We start from the raw sequence: 18,044 nt of genomic DNA, 5'->3' as shown, positions 1-18,044 counted from the left end.
GATATAATAGCTGTACCAGTCAGTTTATCTCCAAGAATTATACATGTCCTCAGTCGTCAATTACGCCGAATTTACCATCTTAGAAAGGAATTTGTGAGCGGATTAGGGAAAACGTGAAGTGAGTACACTGTAAGCTGTAGCGTCGTAACTCGTTCGTGATTTTGTTGCTGTACGAATAAAACATTTCAAAGGTATTTTATCGTCTGCTCGTATATTTTCCTTACTGGCTTGCCTAAATAGAACTAATTTTCTTTCACGACAACGTAAACGAAAGTTTAAGTTTCCCTTGTATCTTACATTGTCTCCGAAACCCACACCGGTGCCACCGGGCACAATCATGGCCTGTGAATCTCACTGACAGACCTGTAAAAATCGGGAATATAATATATGCACATCGTCTGTCGCCAGTATTTTCAGTGCGGTTGGATTTTTGTGGCTCATTTATGGCAGTAAACGATGTAATTCACCACTCAGATACTGAAACTCGTCAACGTGAAACTTTTCATATAGCGGTTCTGTCAACCTAGATCGTAATCTTCGGCAGCGCAGAGTAAACGACATGAAAATACCACCGTATGGGACTGGACGTAAACGATGACAGGTGTCGGGTCGCGGTCGGCAAAACATACACATTTTCAATGCGTTCGTTTGTATGTTTTTTGTACAACTGTGCTTGTACCTAAGTGCAATGCCCATGAACTGACTGCAAACAACAAAATTTTGACCATAATGACATTCACAATGATGTTTCGGATTGTCACAAGTCTATTCGCTCAGCAGTTTTACATGTATGTGAACACCCCAGCGAAGGTCACGCGTACGCGTAGCTGGAAGTAGTTCGGTTACAGTGAAAATATAATTCGTATTTTCACTAGTTAAAATATTCGCTGATCACTGCGTCTCACGTGACTAGCTAGACGCAGCACGAAGTAAGACGCAGATACCGGCAAACCGCCATTTTGAAATGAGACAGTTTTTGGTCTCCCGGAAGTTGTTGATTGCGCATGCCCGCACATAGTGCATCATTTTTTATCGCGTGCTTTTTAGTCTAGTCTGGTACCTGCCAATATTTCAAAACTTGTAAGAATGTTAATTAAATCCTCGATTAAATTCTAGCCACGTTCGCTGTGATAATTTTAGCTTTACTTCAAAGTAAAATTGAACAGCCAATGACAGCGCCCCATGATTCAACCAATCAGATTCCGTAATTCGATACATGGCGGTTTCCCGTTACCTGCCTCTTTGTGCTTGTCACTGAGGCGGGGACCAGCCAAGTTAAAATACGGGTTCATACTAGTACCGTCTAAACAATAGGAGAATGGCAATACAGACATAGCATGTATGATAATAAATAATAATAAAATAGCTTTTGAAGGATTTAAGACCCTAAAATGGACAAAAATGGCAAACGATAATCTTGATCGTCTTTTCTTAATGGAGCAACTCCTGTACTTGCTTTAGCTGTGGTGAATGCTCCAATTTGAGCATTATAAACCAAACCATAAGATAGTGTCCAGGTGCAGCGAAACCCTCAACTAAGTTATGAAGAGCAGGGATACGTTGCAGTGGTCACGTGACCTTGGGCTTTCCATTTACTCACCGCTCCTCAATGTATTGCAAAATTGCTAAGACGCAAATCACATCAAAATCAAATTTAACAGCAGAAAATACATACATTTTTCAAGACTTTCGCTTGTCATTTAGCGCCTTTCCAACTCATTTTCTCCGCATTTACCTCATTATCACGTGGCCGTAGTTTGCTGTAGGGTCCCTATTAAACTTCGTTCAGATCAACAAAGTTTGCCATGCGTTCAACTCTTCAAACGAGGCCATCATCTAATTTCAAAGTCTGCGATAATTGCTCGCTAAATTCAACAACCAGAAATACTGAATTTCTGACCGCTGTAAGTTTACCGATAACTATAATTCAAACTCGCCGCCAACTCTGTGTCTATGGAGAGTAAAATTTTCCATTTTCAAAAAATAAAGACGGTGAAAAGTTCTTATACACCAAGAGCATTAAACTGAAAAACCACCAGTGGTAGATCAGAAAAGAATTGAAAAGGTTGGAGAGTTAGAATGAGTGTCCCTGAGGCGCATTCGACCTTAATCCAATCAAAAATCTAAGAGTGTTACTTGCTTTCTGGCAGATATTTAGCTGCAAAACTGTCGGGTGTCTTTTTAAGTTTTCCCCGACTCATTTGGAGCAAAAACAGCAAAGCATGGCTTGCGTTGAACTCGTTCACTCCAGTGAGTGAACTTGTCAGGTCTATGACCCTAAGTGACCCCATGTCAATTGTAAGTGCAGACAGTTGTTCATTTGTTGGTTGTTTTGATTTGTTCATTTTTTTCTGTTGGTTCTTTAATTATTTTTGCGATGTCTTATTTTTAATGTCAGTATAAACTTTTTGGATATAAGTTCACAGTCAGGCGGACTGCTTTGGTTCCCCATGAAGATCACCCGTAAGAAAGTCGTACCAAAAGTTGGTTCATGTAAATGTGCTAACTGAAGGATATGCATTGAAGCATAACTGCTCACTGATTTGGACCATGACTACATGTTTTAAAAGGTTAAATAATAAATGCGTCCCACACTCATAAAATGGCGCCCCATGGAAAAGTACAAAAAATGCAGCATTTTCCGCACATAGACATCGTGATCATAAAGGAAACAAGCATGATGCCATTTGCACAACCCATGATGGCCAACATTTTGTTGTTTTAAAATTTTATTTTCTCTGCAGCGTAACTAGTTTTTGAAAATGGTGGGAAATCTAAAATGATGTTAAAACGTTTGAATATATGTGCCATTTTTGACTCTTATGTCTGTTTTTCAGTCTTTAATGGGTCTTATTCAAAGAAAACTCTTGGGAAACTGTGGATATTTTGAGGTCAGTTTATTACACATTCACAGATATTGGGGCTTTAAGTCACTCATTAATACTTGACTGGGTGTTCATAAAAAGATATGTTTATTTCAAAGATTTGTGTTGAGGAAGCTGTGCAACTGTGATAAAACACATCTATCTACTATCTAATGAGACTACAAAATATTCTTGTACATGTCCAGTCCATTTAAGCAAAATTCATCTATGCATTATCAGAACTATAACATCGGTTACAATATAATTTCTTACACATAAATGTCTCACCGTTGGTAAGTCTAAAGAGATCAAGATGTGTCATTGCACATACATCTCCAACTTCTTGTAAATTGTATATTTTAGATACACAGTATTACGGCCATCAGTTTATGCACTGGTCAGCTGATCAGTGTGGTCATCATAATTCACTTTACCAACTCATAAATTTTGCGATCAAAAATATTACAGAGATATACCTTAGAGTCCCTTTGCAGCAAGTTTAAAAAAAATTTAGTATTAACATCAGGTTTACATGAAATAACTCCAAGACATCATACACAGGACGTAAAAAACTGTCCTTTTGTATTGATGGTACCTGTATGACAAATATCTGTATCTCACATCAAAATACTTTGCAACCTTTCATAACACTTTGAGTGCAAAAGTCAATTTTTGTCGCCCTTATGAAATATCAGTAAATTTTTCCCAATTTTTTCAAAACTTTTTATCAAAAGCTGTAGCCAATGAGAAGTGATGTCCATTTGTTCTACAATTATCACAAAAAATTACAGAAAAAATCACAAAAACAGGTAAAATGTTGCACTAAAATTTTGATGGGAAATATTACAACACACAAAGGACTAAAAGTACATTTTCCTAGCTAGAAATGTTAAGGTAGTATGTGCTTCAAAGTGAAATACTTCAACTTTTGCTCAAACTTTCCTCAAGGATCTTTTAACCATTCTCTTTCAAAATCAAGAATAAAAATTGGGGGTTACCGTGCAAATTTTAGTACTGGAGAAACAAATTACCTAGGATTTACTGATATTTTGAATCCAAAATGGCCACCATCCCTATATTAACTCTATGGAGAAAAATAAAACTTTCTATTTTCGAAAACGTAAGATGATGCAAACGTTTTTTACAACAAGAGCTTCAAAATGAACCCCTACAGGTGGAAGATCAGAAAAAAATTGTGCCCAAGGTGCATTCTACCTCAAGGGGCCAGCTTTTTTACCAGCTTTACTCACTGAAGGAATCAACCAACTGCACATGATTTTCAAAGGAAAACAAAGGACTAAAAAACACATAATCTCTGTCAACAAGAACTGAAGCAAGAACCAACAATAGGGCATTTCCACTTAAACAACACACACTGGGTAAATATTGCCATTTAGAATTATAATGTAAAACACAGACCATCCAAGGTTTTGATCAAGATGCAGGAAAATTCCATTTTTGAAAGACCAAATCTCTTGGAATTGCATTTATTCACTTTAAATCACTGAAAAAACAAACTGTGACCATGATTGATATGAATGAATAAAAACACAAATCTTTGCCCATCCAGAAATTAGGCAACCTGGATAATACTTTTGTTTTCATGGTTGCATTTGGTACAAAACTAATACTTGGAAAGCAGCATCTCATGCTCAAACAAATGGAATAAATAAATTCATTACGTAGTACACACTGTAGCTGGACCAAATCCGTAGCGCTACATGTAATTTCAGCAGTTGTCATTCTGAGCATCAGTGAGTGTGTTGTATCAATGGTATTTCTTTATCAAATCTGTGTGAAGTATGTTTGCATATGTGAATTTGAATTCTCAAGATGGTTACCACATCTTTGCTAACAGACCTTCATTGTAAACTAAACTTGCATTTCTGACATGTTCAGCTCGGCTGTTTTGTTCCTTCATAAACAACAAAAGTCTTGATCAACAAGATGACAAAGGGTTCAATGTTCCAATGTGTACAGACACAGGGCATCTTAACACATCACACTCACTGTGACCTAAATGTGTGGTTATGATAATAAAGCCAGCAGAATTATGGCAGTACCTGTGTCACTGGTCGTGATTACAAAGAGCAAAGAATTCTGAAACCCTTCATGAAATAAATCTATACAACAGCCTACACACAACAAAACAAAAGCACAAAAACATTGATCTTTACAGACATGTTCATATAATTGTAGTGCCAAAATTTATACACATTTACAGTTCAATCTTGAACAAAAATCAAGGCTAGTTAAATGAAACCTAGACTGAGAGATCCGTCGCTCGAGGACACTCCCTACGTTCCCTCAAGCAACGGATCTTCCAGTCTAAATGAAACCATACTAAAAACAAAACTACAAACACTTGACTTGAATAATAAAATATTTCACACATGAATTCATACTACTAACTTTACTTGACAATCGCATGTACGATAAAAGTTTGAGGAAAACACAACACTGGCACCAAGTGTAAGGGCCAGAGCAAATTCTAAGCAATGAGAGAAATCATTTACATTTTTAGAACTGAATTTTATGCCAAATGAAGGCACCCTAGAATATTGACTAGAGTTGTTATTAGATGAAAAAAATATACTGCACATAAACTTTATCATAGGCAGTGTATGAATCATAAGCTTGACATGTGGTCAGCATTTAAAATGTGCTCGGAGGTTAAAATGTTTGATGTGAATTCTCACTACCTTCAATAGCTTTTGTCTTGTGCTAAGGGGCCAAACTACATGTTGAAATGCACTGTGGGTAAAAAAATGACTTCTCACTACAGCAAGATGTTGACACAGTGATTCGATATATACTTTTAATACAAATGCAATCATTTTTATGGTGAAACGTTCTGTTTGTCTGAAAAACTAGCTATTTACAACTTGTGCATCTTTTCATCTTTTTAGGCATTTCTTGTATATAATTCATGTGTGACCCAAACCCTTACTTTGACTTCTGATACCCTGTTTGTTTTACCTGCAGAAATCCTAAATGTTGAAAACATATTTAGCCACCTGAGACTTTTATGACTGGCTGAGGTGGCAAATAGTATTTAAGGTATCAAGAATTCAGAGCAGTATTATCTGAATGAGTACTTTGGTACTCCTGTCACAATTCTTTACTTATTCTCTGAAAACAAAGTTCTGTTCAAGTGATTCCAAAGTGTGAATAAAGTGAGTTTTGAGATGGTCTCAATTATAATATTACTTCAATTACCATATGCCACAATAAATTAAAACCCAACAGATATCTCACCCATCTCACATCATGATATGCAAACTTGCAATTTGCTTGTTACAAAGTGAAAAGAATGCACTGCAAATATTTAATGTAAATGTTTGTGTGATGAATGAAGAGTGTATTCTATTCTTAATCATCTGGGTCATAGGCCAACACTGGTCCTAACCATTTCTCCATCTCCGACACATCCACTTGTTTTCTGCTGGCATAGTCGACAACCTGTCAACATTAAAATGACAGATATTAAATTCAAGATGAAGAAGACATTGGAAAGTTGCATTGCGGGTCCAAATTGACCTTTGAGAGTTGCATTATGGATCCAATTTGACCTTTGAAAGTTGCACTATGGGTCCAAATTGACCTATATATTTCAGCGATTTAACTTTGTAGAAAAATCCATACCTAGTTCTCCTGCAGAGTCGACCATTATGTGAACACAGGGATGACTCCCATCAGAGTACATAGATTTAATTAAAATTGCTGGGCTTTTTTTCGGTGCGTTCCTCTCAATGTACTGTCACGGTGGTAATTACAGAATTTGAACTGTCAATCATTTCTGAAGGTTTATAATCTATGTCTACATGTTTGGTGCATGGTACAATTTGTAAAACCGCAAAGTGGTGTATCTTCTGACAGATTCTTTGTACAAATGTAGGAAATAAGCAAAAAATAGCGTCAATGACACTGTAGCTCCCATCCTGGACTATTTAGTGTTTGTTCTCTGGTCAGATATTTGAACATGTCTGAAAGGGATAAAGTGCATGAAGTGAAAATACTTAAATGTAATGTACTGGAGACAGTGAAATATGTTTAATGTATTTATTCAGAATATAAAATGGAAAAAATACAGAATTAGATATATCAAATACTGTGATACAACCATTAACTCAACAAGTCATTTACAATGACATAGTCCCCACTTGTAATAGGAGTATTAGTCTTGATGGGGCAGAAAAATGTGGTCATTAAGAAGTATCACTGCATTGTATATGTTGAGATCTATGGGCACATAGGTCTATGTCGTTGTTCCAAATTTGAAACTCATGAGGCATGTCTAAGTTATGGTTCTAAATCAGAAAAAAAGATCAGACCTCTAGCAGTATTGGCCAGCCAAGAAATACATATGCGCATTATAAATGAGGTACAAGATGTGACATCTTAAGGTCTAATATCCTATCAAAATTGGAGGGTATAGAACTTGTGGTTACTGAGATATGCATATATATGTATAATCAAGGTCAAAGGTCATCGAGGTCACATGACATTTTGAAAAAAAAAGTTATATTGCTAATTAATCCGTATATGCCAAAAAGTCAGATCTCTAGCTCTATTCGCTTGCCCAGAATTAGATGTGTACATAATTAATGAGGTAAAGCGTGTGTTGTCATAAGGTCTCCAATCCTACTAAATACAAAGGACATAGCACTTGTGGTTACTTATTTATTGACATAAACATATATTTTAGGTAAAAGGTCATCGAGGTCACATGACATTTGGTCAAAAAATTTCTCTCCTATAGTTATCCCTATATACCAAAAATCAGACATCCAGCTCTATTGGCTTGCTCAGAATGAGATATGTGCATAATTATTGAGGTACAGTATGTGGTGCCATAAGGTGTCCAATCATACCAAATATAAAGGGTGTAGCACTTGTGGTTACTGAGTTATGGACAAATATGTATATTTGAGGTCAAAGGTCACCGAGGTTACGTGACATTTTGTCAAAAAAATTGTATTGCTAAGCTATCCCTGTATACTAAAAATCAGACCTCTAGCTCTATTGGCTCTCTCAAAATTAGATATGCGCATAATTAATGAGGAACAATATGTGGCGTCATAAGGTGTCCCATCATACCATAGATGAAGGGTGTAGCACTTGTGGTTACTGAGTTATGGACAAATATGTATATTTGAGGTCAAAGGTCACTGAGGTCACGTGACATTTTGTCAAAAAAATTGTTTTGCTGAGTTATCCCTATATACCAAAAATCAGACCTCTAGCTCTATTGGCTCGCTCAAAATTAGATATGTGCATAATTAATGAGGTACAATATGTGGCGTCATAAGGTGTCCCATCTTACCATATATGAAGGGTGGTAGCACTTGTGGTTACTGAGTTATGGACAAATATGTATGTTTGAGATCAAAGGTCATCAAGGTCACATGACATTTCGTCAAAATATCCGAGATATCTGCGTGAACGGATGGACTCACGGATGGACGAACAGACGGACATGACCCAATCTATAAGCCCACTGGACTTCATCCATGGGGACTAAAAATTGTGTCACTGCATCCTTTTTGCAATATGAATACGATGAGAAACTAAATTTTTATTTTTCGTTGCCTTATACATGGGAGTCTATAGGGGGGTTTACATGTGGGAGTTAAGTCCGGAGTAGACACCGGAATAAATATAAACCTGTGTCAGTTGGACGTGTGAACAGACAACACCGAACTAACAAAGAACTAAATTAATTCGGTGTCAGAGGGCTGGTCCAGGTTCGGTGCTCCGTACTAAACAATGGCCTATTTACACGTGTGACCAGAACACCGAACTAAACGCCGAACTATATCCTGTCTTCGGTTCGGTCATTACCACAATGGACGGTGTTCAAGTAAGAAGCTCTCGCGATTGCGGCAACAATTGGTCACAGGAAGAGATCAGGCTACTAATTTCAATCTGGAGAGACGAAAACGTCATCTGCATGATGGACGGCACGTCGAGGGATCGGCAAGTGTATGAAGACGTCGCTGCCAAGGCCAGGGAGAAGGGACTCGAGAGGACAGCGGAACAATGCCACAACAAAATCAAACGGTTGCGAGCTCAGTTCAAGTCCGTGTCCAACAACAACCGTCATAGTGGCAGAGCTAGAAAAACGATGCCATTTTACGATGAGTTGTTAGTAAAGGGAAAACAACTGATAGTAAAGGGAAAGCAACTCCACACATCATTCATATTTGGGTTGTTTGCGTTTTGTGTATGATATTGTGTATAATATAAGTGTACATCATGTTTGGCTGTTCTATGTAAAATGTCGCTTAGCCATGGCGGGTACGATATAGTGGGAATATATGTACTCGAGTAGAAACCGTATGTCGCCTGTATACGGTAGTATGGTTACAGAAAGTATCCGATGAAGTCTGGCGCTTATAAGTGTGTCGCCTATATTTCTGTTCCATCTATATGCGATTATTGGTTGGTTTTGGAACAGTTTTTTTAGTGTTTCGTCTTTTTCAAGTTCACTCCAGTTTTATGTCAGGGCCTTCTTGATTTTTGTCGTGTCGATGTACAGGCTATACGTTATGAAGACTATTGTATTGTTGGTGGCGTTATTGGTTTCTTTTTGTTGTTCAAGCAGTCTTTTCCTGCTTTTATGATCTGTCCCCCTGATAATGCGTTCTATTTCATTTTTTTTATATCGTCGATCTTGTAATTTTTCACTAATTTTTTTTCACTTAATTATGTGACTTTCTGTGTAAAATCGGTTTCGTTGTTACGTGTTCTGATGTATGGTAATGTTTCACCTTTGATCAGACCGTTGAATGTTGCTGCCAGATGGCATGAGTTTCTTTGTAAGAACTGGAAAATATCTGTTGGTTTTGTGTGTGTCTTGATGTCGAGAATATTCTCTTTGTTGTACCGACGACCTTTGTAGATAGTCAGGTCTAAATATGTGATTTCTTGAGAGGAGCTTTCAAATGAAAATTTGAAAGTAGGATGCATTTTGTTGATGTTTGATATGAATTCATTGAGTTCGTGTTGTGTTCCGATGAAAATCAGAAAAACATCGTCCCTGAACCTCAGCCAGGTCGGTATTTGTTGTTTGCGTTTCAGTGTTATTCTCATTTCTGTCTCGTGAAATGAAGGCCTAATATCTGCTATTTCTGGCGAACAACCCATCGAGATTATTTCCGTATAAGAGCATCCCCATATTGTCCGGTAGAATTCATCGTTGAATTCAAATGTGTTGTTTATTAAGATTATTTCTAGCAGAGCTATCATGTATTTCGTTGTTGGTTACTTGATTATGTAATTGTTTGATGATCTTTCCTGATTTAATGCTCTGCCAACTGATTCAATTGCCTCATTATGTGGTGTATTCGTGTTCATGGAAATCCAGTGTTACTAGTGTCGCATTGGCCGGAACTTTGATTGTCTCAATTTTCCGTATAAGAGTCTGTATTGTAGGTGTCTGTCTAGGTGTTTCATCTTAACATGAAATAGATAATGACATCAGACGGGGCGAGGCCAACAATATTCTCTCCTAGTAAATTTCTTCGCCGAAGGCGTCTCGATTGGTTGACAGAACACAAAAAGAGCGTAGCCAGCAGCTACATGATGTGTGGGTCCACCATTGCAAGCAAGCGATTGTTCTCTAGCCCAGATATCGCTGAGGGCGCTTGACCCGAACTAAATTCATACCTTGTATATGACGTGTAAACGTGAGATCGCTTAGATCACTGATAAGGAATATTTACAGAACGACTAATCAGATTCCCTCAGGTTTAAAAAAATACACGTGTAAACCCACCTTATGGAGATCTGCCTTATACATGGGAGTCTATGGACGTGTAAACTAAAAATATGCAAATTTTACCACGATTTGCCCAAATTTGGGAAAGGTCACTCCTGTGCACTTCCATACCAAGTTTCAAATCAATTGGACTTGTGGTTTCAGAGAAGAAGATTTTTTGACCAAAAATGGGAGAAAATTACAAAAAAATTCATGAAAAATAGCAAGTCCAAGATACTGACCCAAGATGTGCACAATCATTTCATGTCAGCCCAAAGTACTTACATGCTAATTTTTCATGTAATCTGCTCAGTGGTTATTGAGTTTTTTCAATTTTGACTGTTTTTACATTTTTTCACTTAATTTGCATATTTTTGGCAATGACAACTTCATTTGAACAAAAAATCTCATCTACATCCCATCATCAATGTACATACCAAATATCAAGATGAAATGTACAGCGGCTTTGGAGTTTTTGATGTTGACCGACAGACATACAGACATACAGACATACATACATACAGACATTTCCCTAGCCTATAAGAATAGCTTCCATTGCCATATATACATATGGCTATGGGAGCTAAAAAGGCTTGCAAAATATACATTTTTGGCCAGATTGACGGATGGAACCAGAAAAAGAAAGACAAGTGACAACTACATCACAGAAACATAGACTGGCTACAATCCCAACTGACAATACTGACATAGCCAGTGTGGTGAGTACTGTGTTTTATGCTTTCCCCCTACATAAATGTAGACTGTCTACAGTCCCTCCTAACAACACTGGTAGCCAGTGTGGCGAGTACTGTGTTTTATGCTTTCCCCCTACATAAATGTAGACTGTCTACAGTCCCTCCTGACAACACTGGTAGCCAGTGTGGTGAACACTTCATTGTCGTGTGCTTTGGTTTTACGGAGAAAAAATCAACAATTTTGACCCATATTGCAACTTTGAGTAATGATACAATATAAATACTGGTTTTTCATGGGATGACAGTGTGGGCTCTACCACAGATATAACATTCAAAATCTAGCAAAGCAAACATTTTTAACATCCTAGAGTAACTTTTCCAGTTTTACTAATATGAAACAGGAAAACAACCAAAATGAAATTTACACTGCTTCAAGATATGTTTCCAGAGAAAATGATGGTTATGGTTATGATGGTTAATATATGGTCAATTACGGTTCCTCTTCAACATACCTGATCTTTGCCTACTTTGCCAACAGCAAAGTAGTAGGACTCTGGATTAGCAAAATAAATTGCAGATACTGAAGCTGCAGGTTCCATGGCTAACGATTCTGTCAACATTATTCCTGTTGTTTCCGCATCCATCAGTTTCCACATGGTTTGCTTCTCTGTGTGATCCGGTTGACTTGGATAACCAGGGGCAGGCCGGATACCCTGAAACAAAAAACAGTGGAAGGATAACAGATCAAAGTGAGACTTGAGTGGACACCGTGGGTCATCAGTATGTATTAGGGAGATGGTGCAGTGGCAAAGAATGTGAAATTTTCAGAAGAGTTACTTTCAGAATGCGCTTAGGAATACAATTCAGAATAACATTCAGACACTCACTATGTGAGATAATATTCTGTATATTCCAGAAGAGTCCTTTCAGAATGTGCTTTGGAATACAATTCAGAATAATATTCAGACACTCACTATGTAAGATAATATTCTGTATATTCTAGAAGTAACAAGTCATTGACAATGACATAGTCCCCACTTGTAATAGGAGTATTAGTCTTGATGGGGCAGGGAAATGAGGTCATTAAGAAGTATCACTGGAGTGTATATGTTCAGATCTATGGACACATAGGTCTATGTCATTGTTCCCATTTTGAAACAAGAGGCATGTCTAAGTTATGGTTCTAAATCGGGAAAAAAGATCAGACCTCTAGCTGTATTGGCCTGCCAAGAAATACATATGTGCATAATAAATGAGGTACAAGATGTGACATCTTAAGGTCTACTATCCTATCAAAATTGAAGCGTAAAGAACTTGTGGTTACTGAGTTATGCATATATATGCATATTCAAGGTCAAAGGTCATCAAGGTCACGTGACATTTTGGAAAAAAAACCCCATTGTATTGCTAATTAATCCATATATGCCAAAATTCAGACCTCTAGCTCTATTGGCTTGCCCACAATTATATATGGGCATAATTAACGAGGTAAAGCATGTGTTGTCATAAGGTCTCCCATCCTACTAAATATAAAGGACATAGCACTTGTGGTTACTTATTTATTGACATAATCGTGTATTTTAGGTAAAAGGTTATTGAGGTCACATGAGATTTTGTCAAAAAATTTCTATCCTATAGTCTGTCCCTATATACTAAAAATCATACATTTACCTCTATTGGCTTGCTCAAAATTAGATATGCACATAATTAATGAGGTACAATATGTGGCGTCATAAGGTGTCCCATCATACCAAATATGAAGGGTGTAGCACTTGTGGTTCCTGAGTTATGGACAAATATGTATATTTGAGGTCAAAGGTCATTGAGGTCACGTGACATTTTTTCAAAAAAATTGTATTGCTAAGTTATCCCTACATACCAAAAATCAGACCTCTAGCTCTATTGGCTTGCTCAAAATTAGATATGTGCATAATTAATGAGGAACAATATGTGGCGTCATAAGGTGTCCCATCATACCAAATATGAAGGGTGTAGCACTTGTGGTTACTGCGTTTTGGACAAATATGTATATTTGAGGTCAAAGGTCACCGAGGTCACGTGACATTTTGTCAAAATAATTGTATTGCTAAGTTATCCCTATATACCAAAAATCAGACCTCTAGCTCTATTGGCTTGCTCAAAATTAGATATGTGCATAATTGATGAGGTACAATATGTGGCATCATAAGATGTCCCATTATACAAATATGAAGGGTGTAGCACTTGTGGTTAATGAGTTATGGACAAATATGTATATTTGAGGTCAAAGGTCACCGAGGTCACATGACATTTTGTCAAAAAAATTGTATTGCTAAGTTATCCCTATATACCAAAAATCAGACCTCTAGCTCTATTGGCTCGCTCAAAATTAGATATGTGCATAATTAATGAGGAACAATATGTGGCGTCATAAGGTGTCCCATCATACCAAATATGAAGGGTGTAGCACTTGTGGTTACTGCGTTTTGGACAAATATGTATATTTGAGGTCAAAGGTCACCGAGGTCACGTGACATTTTGTCAAAATAATTGTATTGCTAAGTTATCCCTATATACCAAAAATCAGACCTCTAGCTCTATTGGCTCGCTCAAAATTAGATATGTGCATAATTAATGAGGTACAATATGTGGCGTTATAAGGTGTCCCATCATACCAAATATGAAGGGTGTAGTATTAGTGATTACTGAGTTATGGACAAATATGTATATTTGAGATCAAAGGTCACCAAGGTCACATGACATTTTGTCAAAATAATTGTATTGCTAAGTTATCCATATATACCAAAAATCAGACCTCTAGCTCTATTGGCTTGCTCAAAATTAGATATGCACATAATTAATAAGGTACAATATGTGGCATCATAGGGTGTCCCATCATACCATTTATGAAAGGTTTAGCACTTGTGGTTACCGAGTTATGGACAAATATGTATACTTGAGGTCAAAGGTCACGTGACATTTTGTCAAAGCGTCTGAGATATCTGCGTGATAGGATGGACTCACATGGATGGACTAACGGACTGACATGACCCGATCTATGAGCCCCCCTGGACTTTATCTGTGGGGACTAAAAACTGTGTCACTGCATCCTTTTTGCAATATGAATATGATGAGAAACTAAATTTTTATTTTTCTTGGCCTTATACATGGGAGTCTATGGACTGCCTTATACATGGGAGTCTATGGACTGCCTTATACATGGGAGTCTATGGACTTCCTTATACATGGGAGTCTATGGACTTCCTTATACATGGGAGTCTATGGACTGCCTTATACATGGGAGTCTATTGACTGCCTTAAACATGGGAGTCTATGATGGACTGCCTTATACATGGGAGTCTATGGAGGTGAAAACTAAAAAGTCCTCTAACACGGCCAAATTTGATCGCATTGTGAAACAAATCAACATGCATCTGTATGAGGTAGAGTACTATCCTTTTACCAAGTTTGAACGAAATCACTCCAGGCGTCTCTGAGATATCTGCATGAACGAAAAAAGTCATAAAATATGCAAATGAGCAATTAATTAATAAGCCACACCCACCAAAATCTAATCAGATCTAAGTCTCATCATGATAATACCAAATACCAAATTGCATGACATTGGACCTAAGGGTTCTTAAGTTATGAGTGGAACAAAATCTGTCTACGGACGGAGGGACAGACGGACGGACAGACGGACGGAGGGACAGACGGACACACACACAGACATTGTGGCGACATAGGACACCTTTGGTGCTTAGCACCACAGTGTCCAAAAATGAACCAATCTCTACAGGTCTAATCAGCTTGATAGAATCACTGGTACAACTGAACTAAAGACTATCAACATTTCTACTATTCAGAAAGAATACAAGATTCAAGCAAAATAGCTGGGACATAAAAAATCTTAATTACCCACTCACTTTGACAGCATCTTTAATTTGAGAAACTATTGGCTCAGAACATTTCCATCAGTTTTTTGAATTATCACCAGATAGAGAATATTCTCTAAAAACTTATAAAGTTGAGATCATAAACTAAAATTTACTAATTTATCAAGGCTTGCAAAAATATTACACTATTTCAGTGTGATAAATGCAACTTATGCCAGTGCACCTCCAAAGAAAAGAATAAATGGAAACCAAAATGCACAAACTGACTGAGGCAACCCTTTCACGGCAATACTGTGGTACATTTCTAACATTTTCAATAGAGTGCATGGACCTGTATACAAAGAGATTGAGATGAAGCTCACTGCGACAGGCATCATGACTGGAAAGTAAATTGTTGGACCATACTCACATCATATTTTATTTTATGAAGGTCATGGGCATCTAGAACTTCAGCTGATGCGTATCCCCAGAACTCCTTCCTCACCCTCTCATGCAATTCTTCTGCAAACGCCTGGTAAGAGAGGTAGTCAAAATCAACCATCATTGCATGAATAACAGTGAACAAAAATTAGTGAACAACTCAAGGGAAAGTCTGTGTGTGGATTGTCTTGGAAGATTGTCTACAGGAATTTTTCATTTGAATCACAATGGATGTAGCTTCCCCTTAACCTTGACAACTATCTAAACAGTAATGGATACTGAGCATAATTATCAGCTAGTATTCTCTAATTTGACAGACTATTTTCCTACCAAAATTTTCTCATCCATGAAAAGGAATACACCTTCAGTAGAGTCTATAGTTACCCTGTCAGTATATCCTTGGCAAAATGCTGCCTGTTTTGAACAACCTTGTAGATGCAACTCCTACCTGTATACTGGTGATGATTTATGTCAAACTATATGTATTAGTAATGTACACAACAAACTTGAACTCTTGATTTGAAGTAGGATGCCAAAAGCTCACCTCAGCTAGTCTGTCTGCCAGTGCTTTTACCATTATACTGTTGTAGTCATCCATTTCTTTCTCATACTTCTGACAAAGCTCTGCAGCTCCGAATCCAGCTGAGACAGCAAAACATCCGATATAATCAGGAATGTCAGATTCCAAAGGGGCAATGAAATCTGACAAGCACACAAACGGTTCATCGGATTCTTTCTCAGCTTGCTGTCTGAGTCCATGAAATACTGCCAATGGTTCACCACACCTTGGCATCGTGTCTTCCTTGAAAACAAGGATGTCATCTCCTTTACTGCAGGCAGGCCAGAATCCAAAGATACCAGTGGCTTTCAGTAATTTCTGGTCCATGAACTTTTTCAGCATGTCTTGAGCATCGTTGAATACTCTCCTCGCTTCATCTCCTATGAAGTGACAAGGGTTTCAATAATGATACAAAACTGTGAGGTGTTAAACTACTAAATCTTCTCGAAAGAACATTACTGTCTTACACCTCACATCTGAGTTAAGTTCAAAGGCAATCACACAATTTGTGTACTTTATTTACTGTTTTAGTGCCTTGTAAGCCCTAGGGGCTGGGTGTGGCAACCAAGCTGTTTAAGACCACACATGACACTTTAATAAATAAATATAACACAACATAACTAGTGTGAACTTGGAGTTCAAACTACATCACATGTACTCTATTGGCTCTGATTATGCAATCTGACATACTGGTCTCTAATATTATTATTATTATTGTTTATTTCAGATATAATTATCCATATACAAAAACAGATAAATAAAAAGTAAATAACAGAAATGGAATTAAAAAATCCTATTGCTGTTCCATTTTGAAATATTAAAATACAGTTATTTTGAACTTGATTTGTTTCTTATAAAGATACAGAAATTATGTATCTTTAGAATACAGAGACATTTAACAGGATTCAACACATGAAAATTAAATGAAGTTAGAAGATAGGTTTGTATGTGCCATGCCAAACGTTTTTGTTGACACAGCATTTCTTACATCAAACCTTTCATGTCACTTAGTTATCACAAATGCTACACTATCAATGACCACATACAGCTAACACCATACACACTGCTTTCAATCAACTTCTACTACAAATTTTCACATTGTATCTGGTTTTTAACCCTTAAGACGCCATAGACTTTCATGCCATATAGCCTCCCATGCCAAGAACTTTTTGAACCAATAAACTTGACATGTTACACTTCTTTTAGACAGGTACCGTGTGTTTCCTGTGATTGGAAGCCCAGCCAAACCACTACGAATTTCAAAGATCAGGAAATGAAGAAGCTTTGATATATCTTTCCATGTTTGGTTTAGCCACGTGGAGGGACCCTGGTTTAGCAAATCAGGGGTGGGAAAATGGGCTTAAAATGCACATTTTTGGTTCAAAATGCATTGAAAATGATTAAAAGACTCTAAAAACAGAGCTTATAGTTCAAAAGCCTGCAAACTTTTACACATTTTAAATGTCATGAAAAGACACATATTTTGGTGAAAATTTTCAGCAGCGGAACTTATCAAATGTAACCAGGAAAAATCTTTATTTTTGTTTTTTTATTTGGATTCTGATTGCTATCAGATATGATTCAGTTGTTGTTGTTATGGAATGAATGTTGCCATTAAAGTTAGAGAAGATATGTTTGAGAGGTTTTGGCATTGCAAGTAAACACAAACAACAAATTTAATTGATATCATGAACAAGCTGCCATCTTACAAGACAATTCAAATCAGACAAAAACACACTACCTGAACTTCTGAGAAAATAAATTTGGTTCAAGAACTAAATAAAATAAGTTCGAGGTACAAAAAGAACGACATTCGCCTCTGAACGCTTTCGATAACTGTACTGGCCCTGACGTTTTATCGCGACATCA

General features: G+C 37.2%; 1 protein-coding gene across 1 annotated transcript in view; it reads right to left on the bottom strand.

Annotated features, from left to right (window-relative positions):
* Positions 1-2,949: 2,949 nt before the first annotated feature.
* Positions 2,950-18,044, bottom strand: part of LOC139148886 (methionine synthase-like) — an 85,691-nt gene continuing 70,596 nt past the window's right edge. The window contains exons 23-26 of the mRNA XM_070720316.1: positions 16,161-16,555; positions 15,606-15,707; positions 11,834-12,034; positions 2,950-6,326 (exon numbers count right to left, since the gene is read on the bottom strand). Coding sequence (XP_070576417.1) covers positions 6,237-6,326; positions 11,834-12,034; positions 15,606-15,707; positions 16,161-16,555 — 788 coding nt within the window. The 3' untranslated portion in view covers positions 2,950-6,236. The remainder of the gene's footprint in view (positions 6,327-11,833; positions 12,035-15,605; positions 15,708-16,160; positions 16,556-18,044) is intronic.

This window comes from Ptychodera flava, chromosome 14 (assembly GCF_041260155.1).
Source record: "Ptychodera flava strain L36383 chromosome 14, AS_Pfla_20210202, whole genome shotgun sequence".
In the NCBI taxonomy this organism is placed as follows: domain Eukaryota; kingdom Metazoa; phylum Hemichordata; class Enteropneusta; family Ptychoderidae; genus Ptychodera; species Ptychodera flava.
Note: the sequence above shows the minus strand (reverse complement) of the source record. Positions and strands in the feature narration are given on the sequence as shown.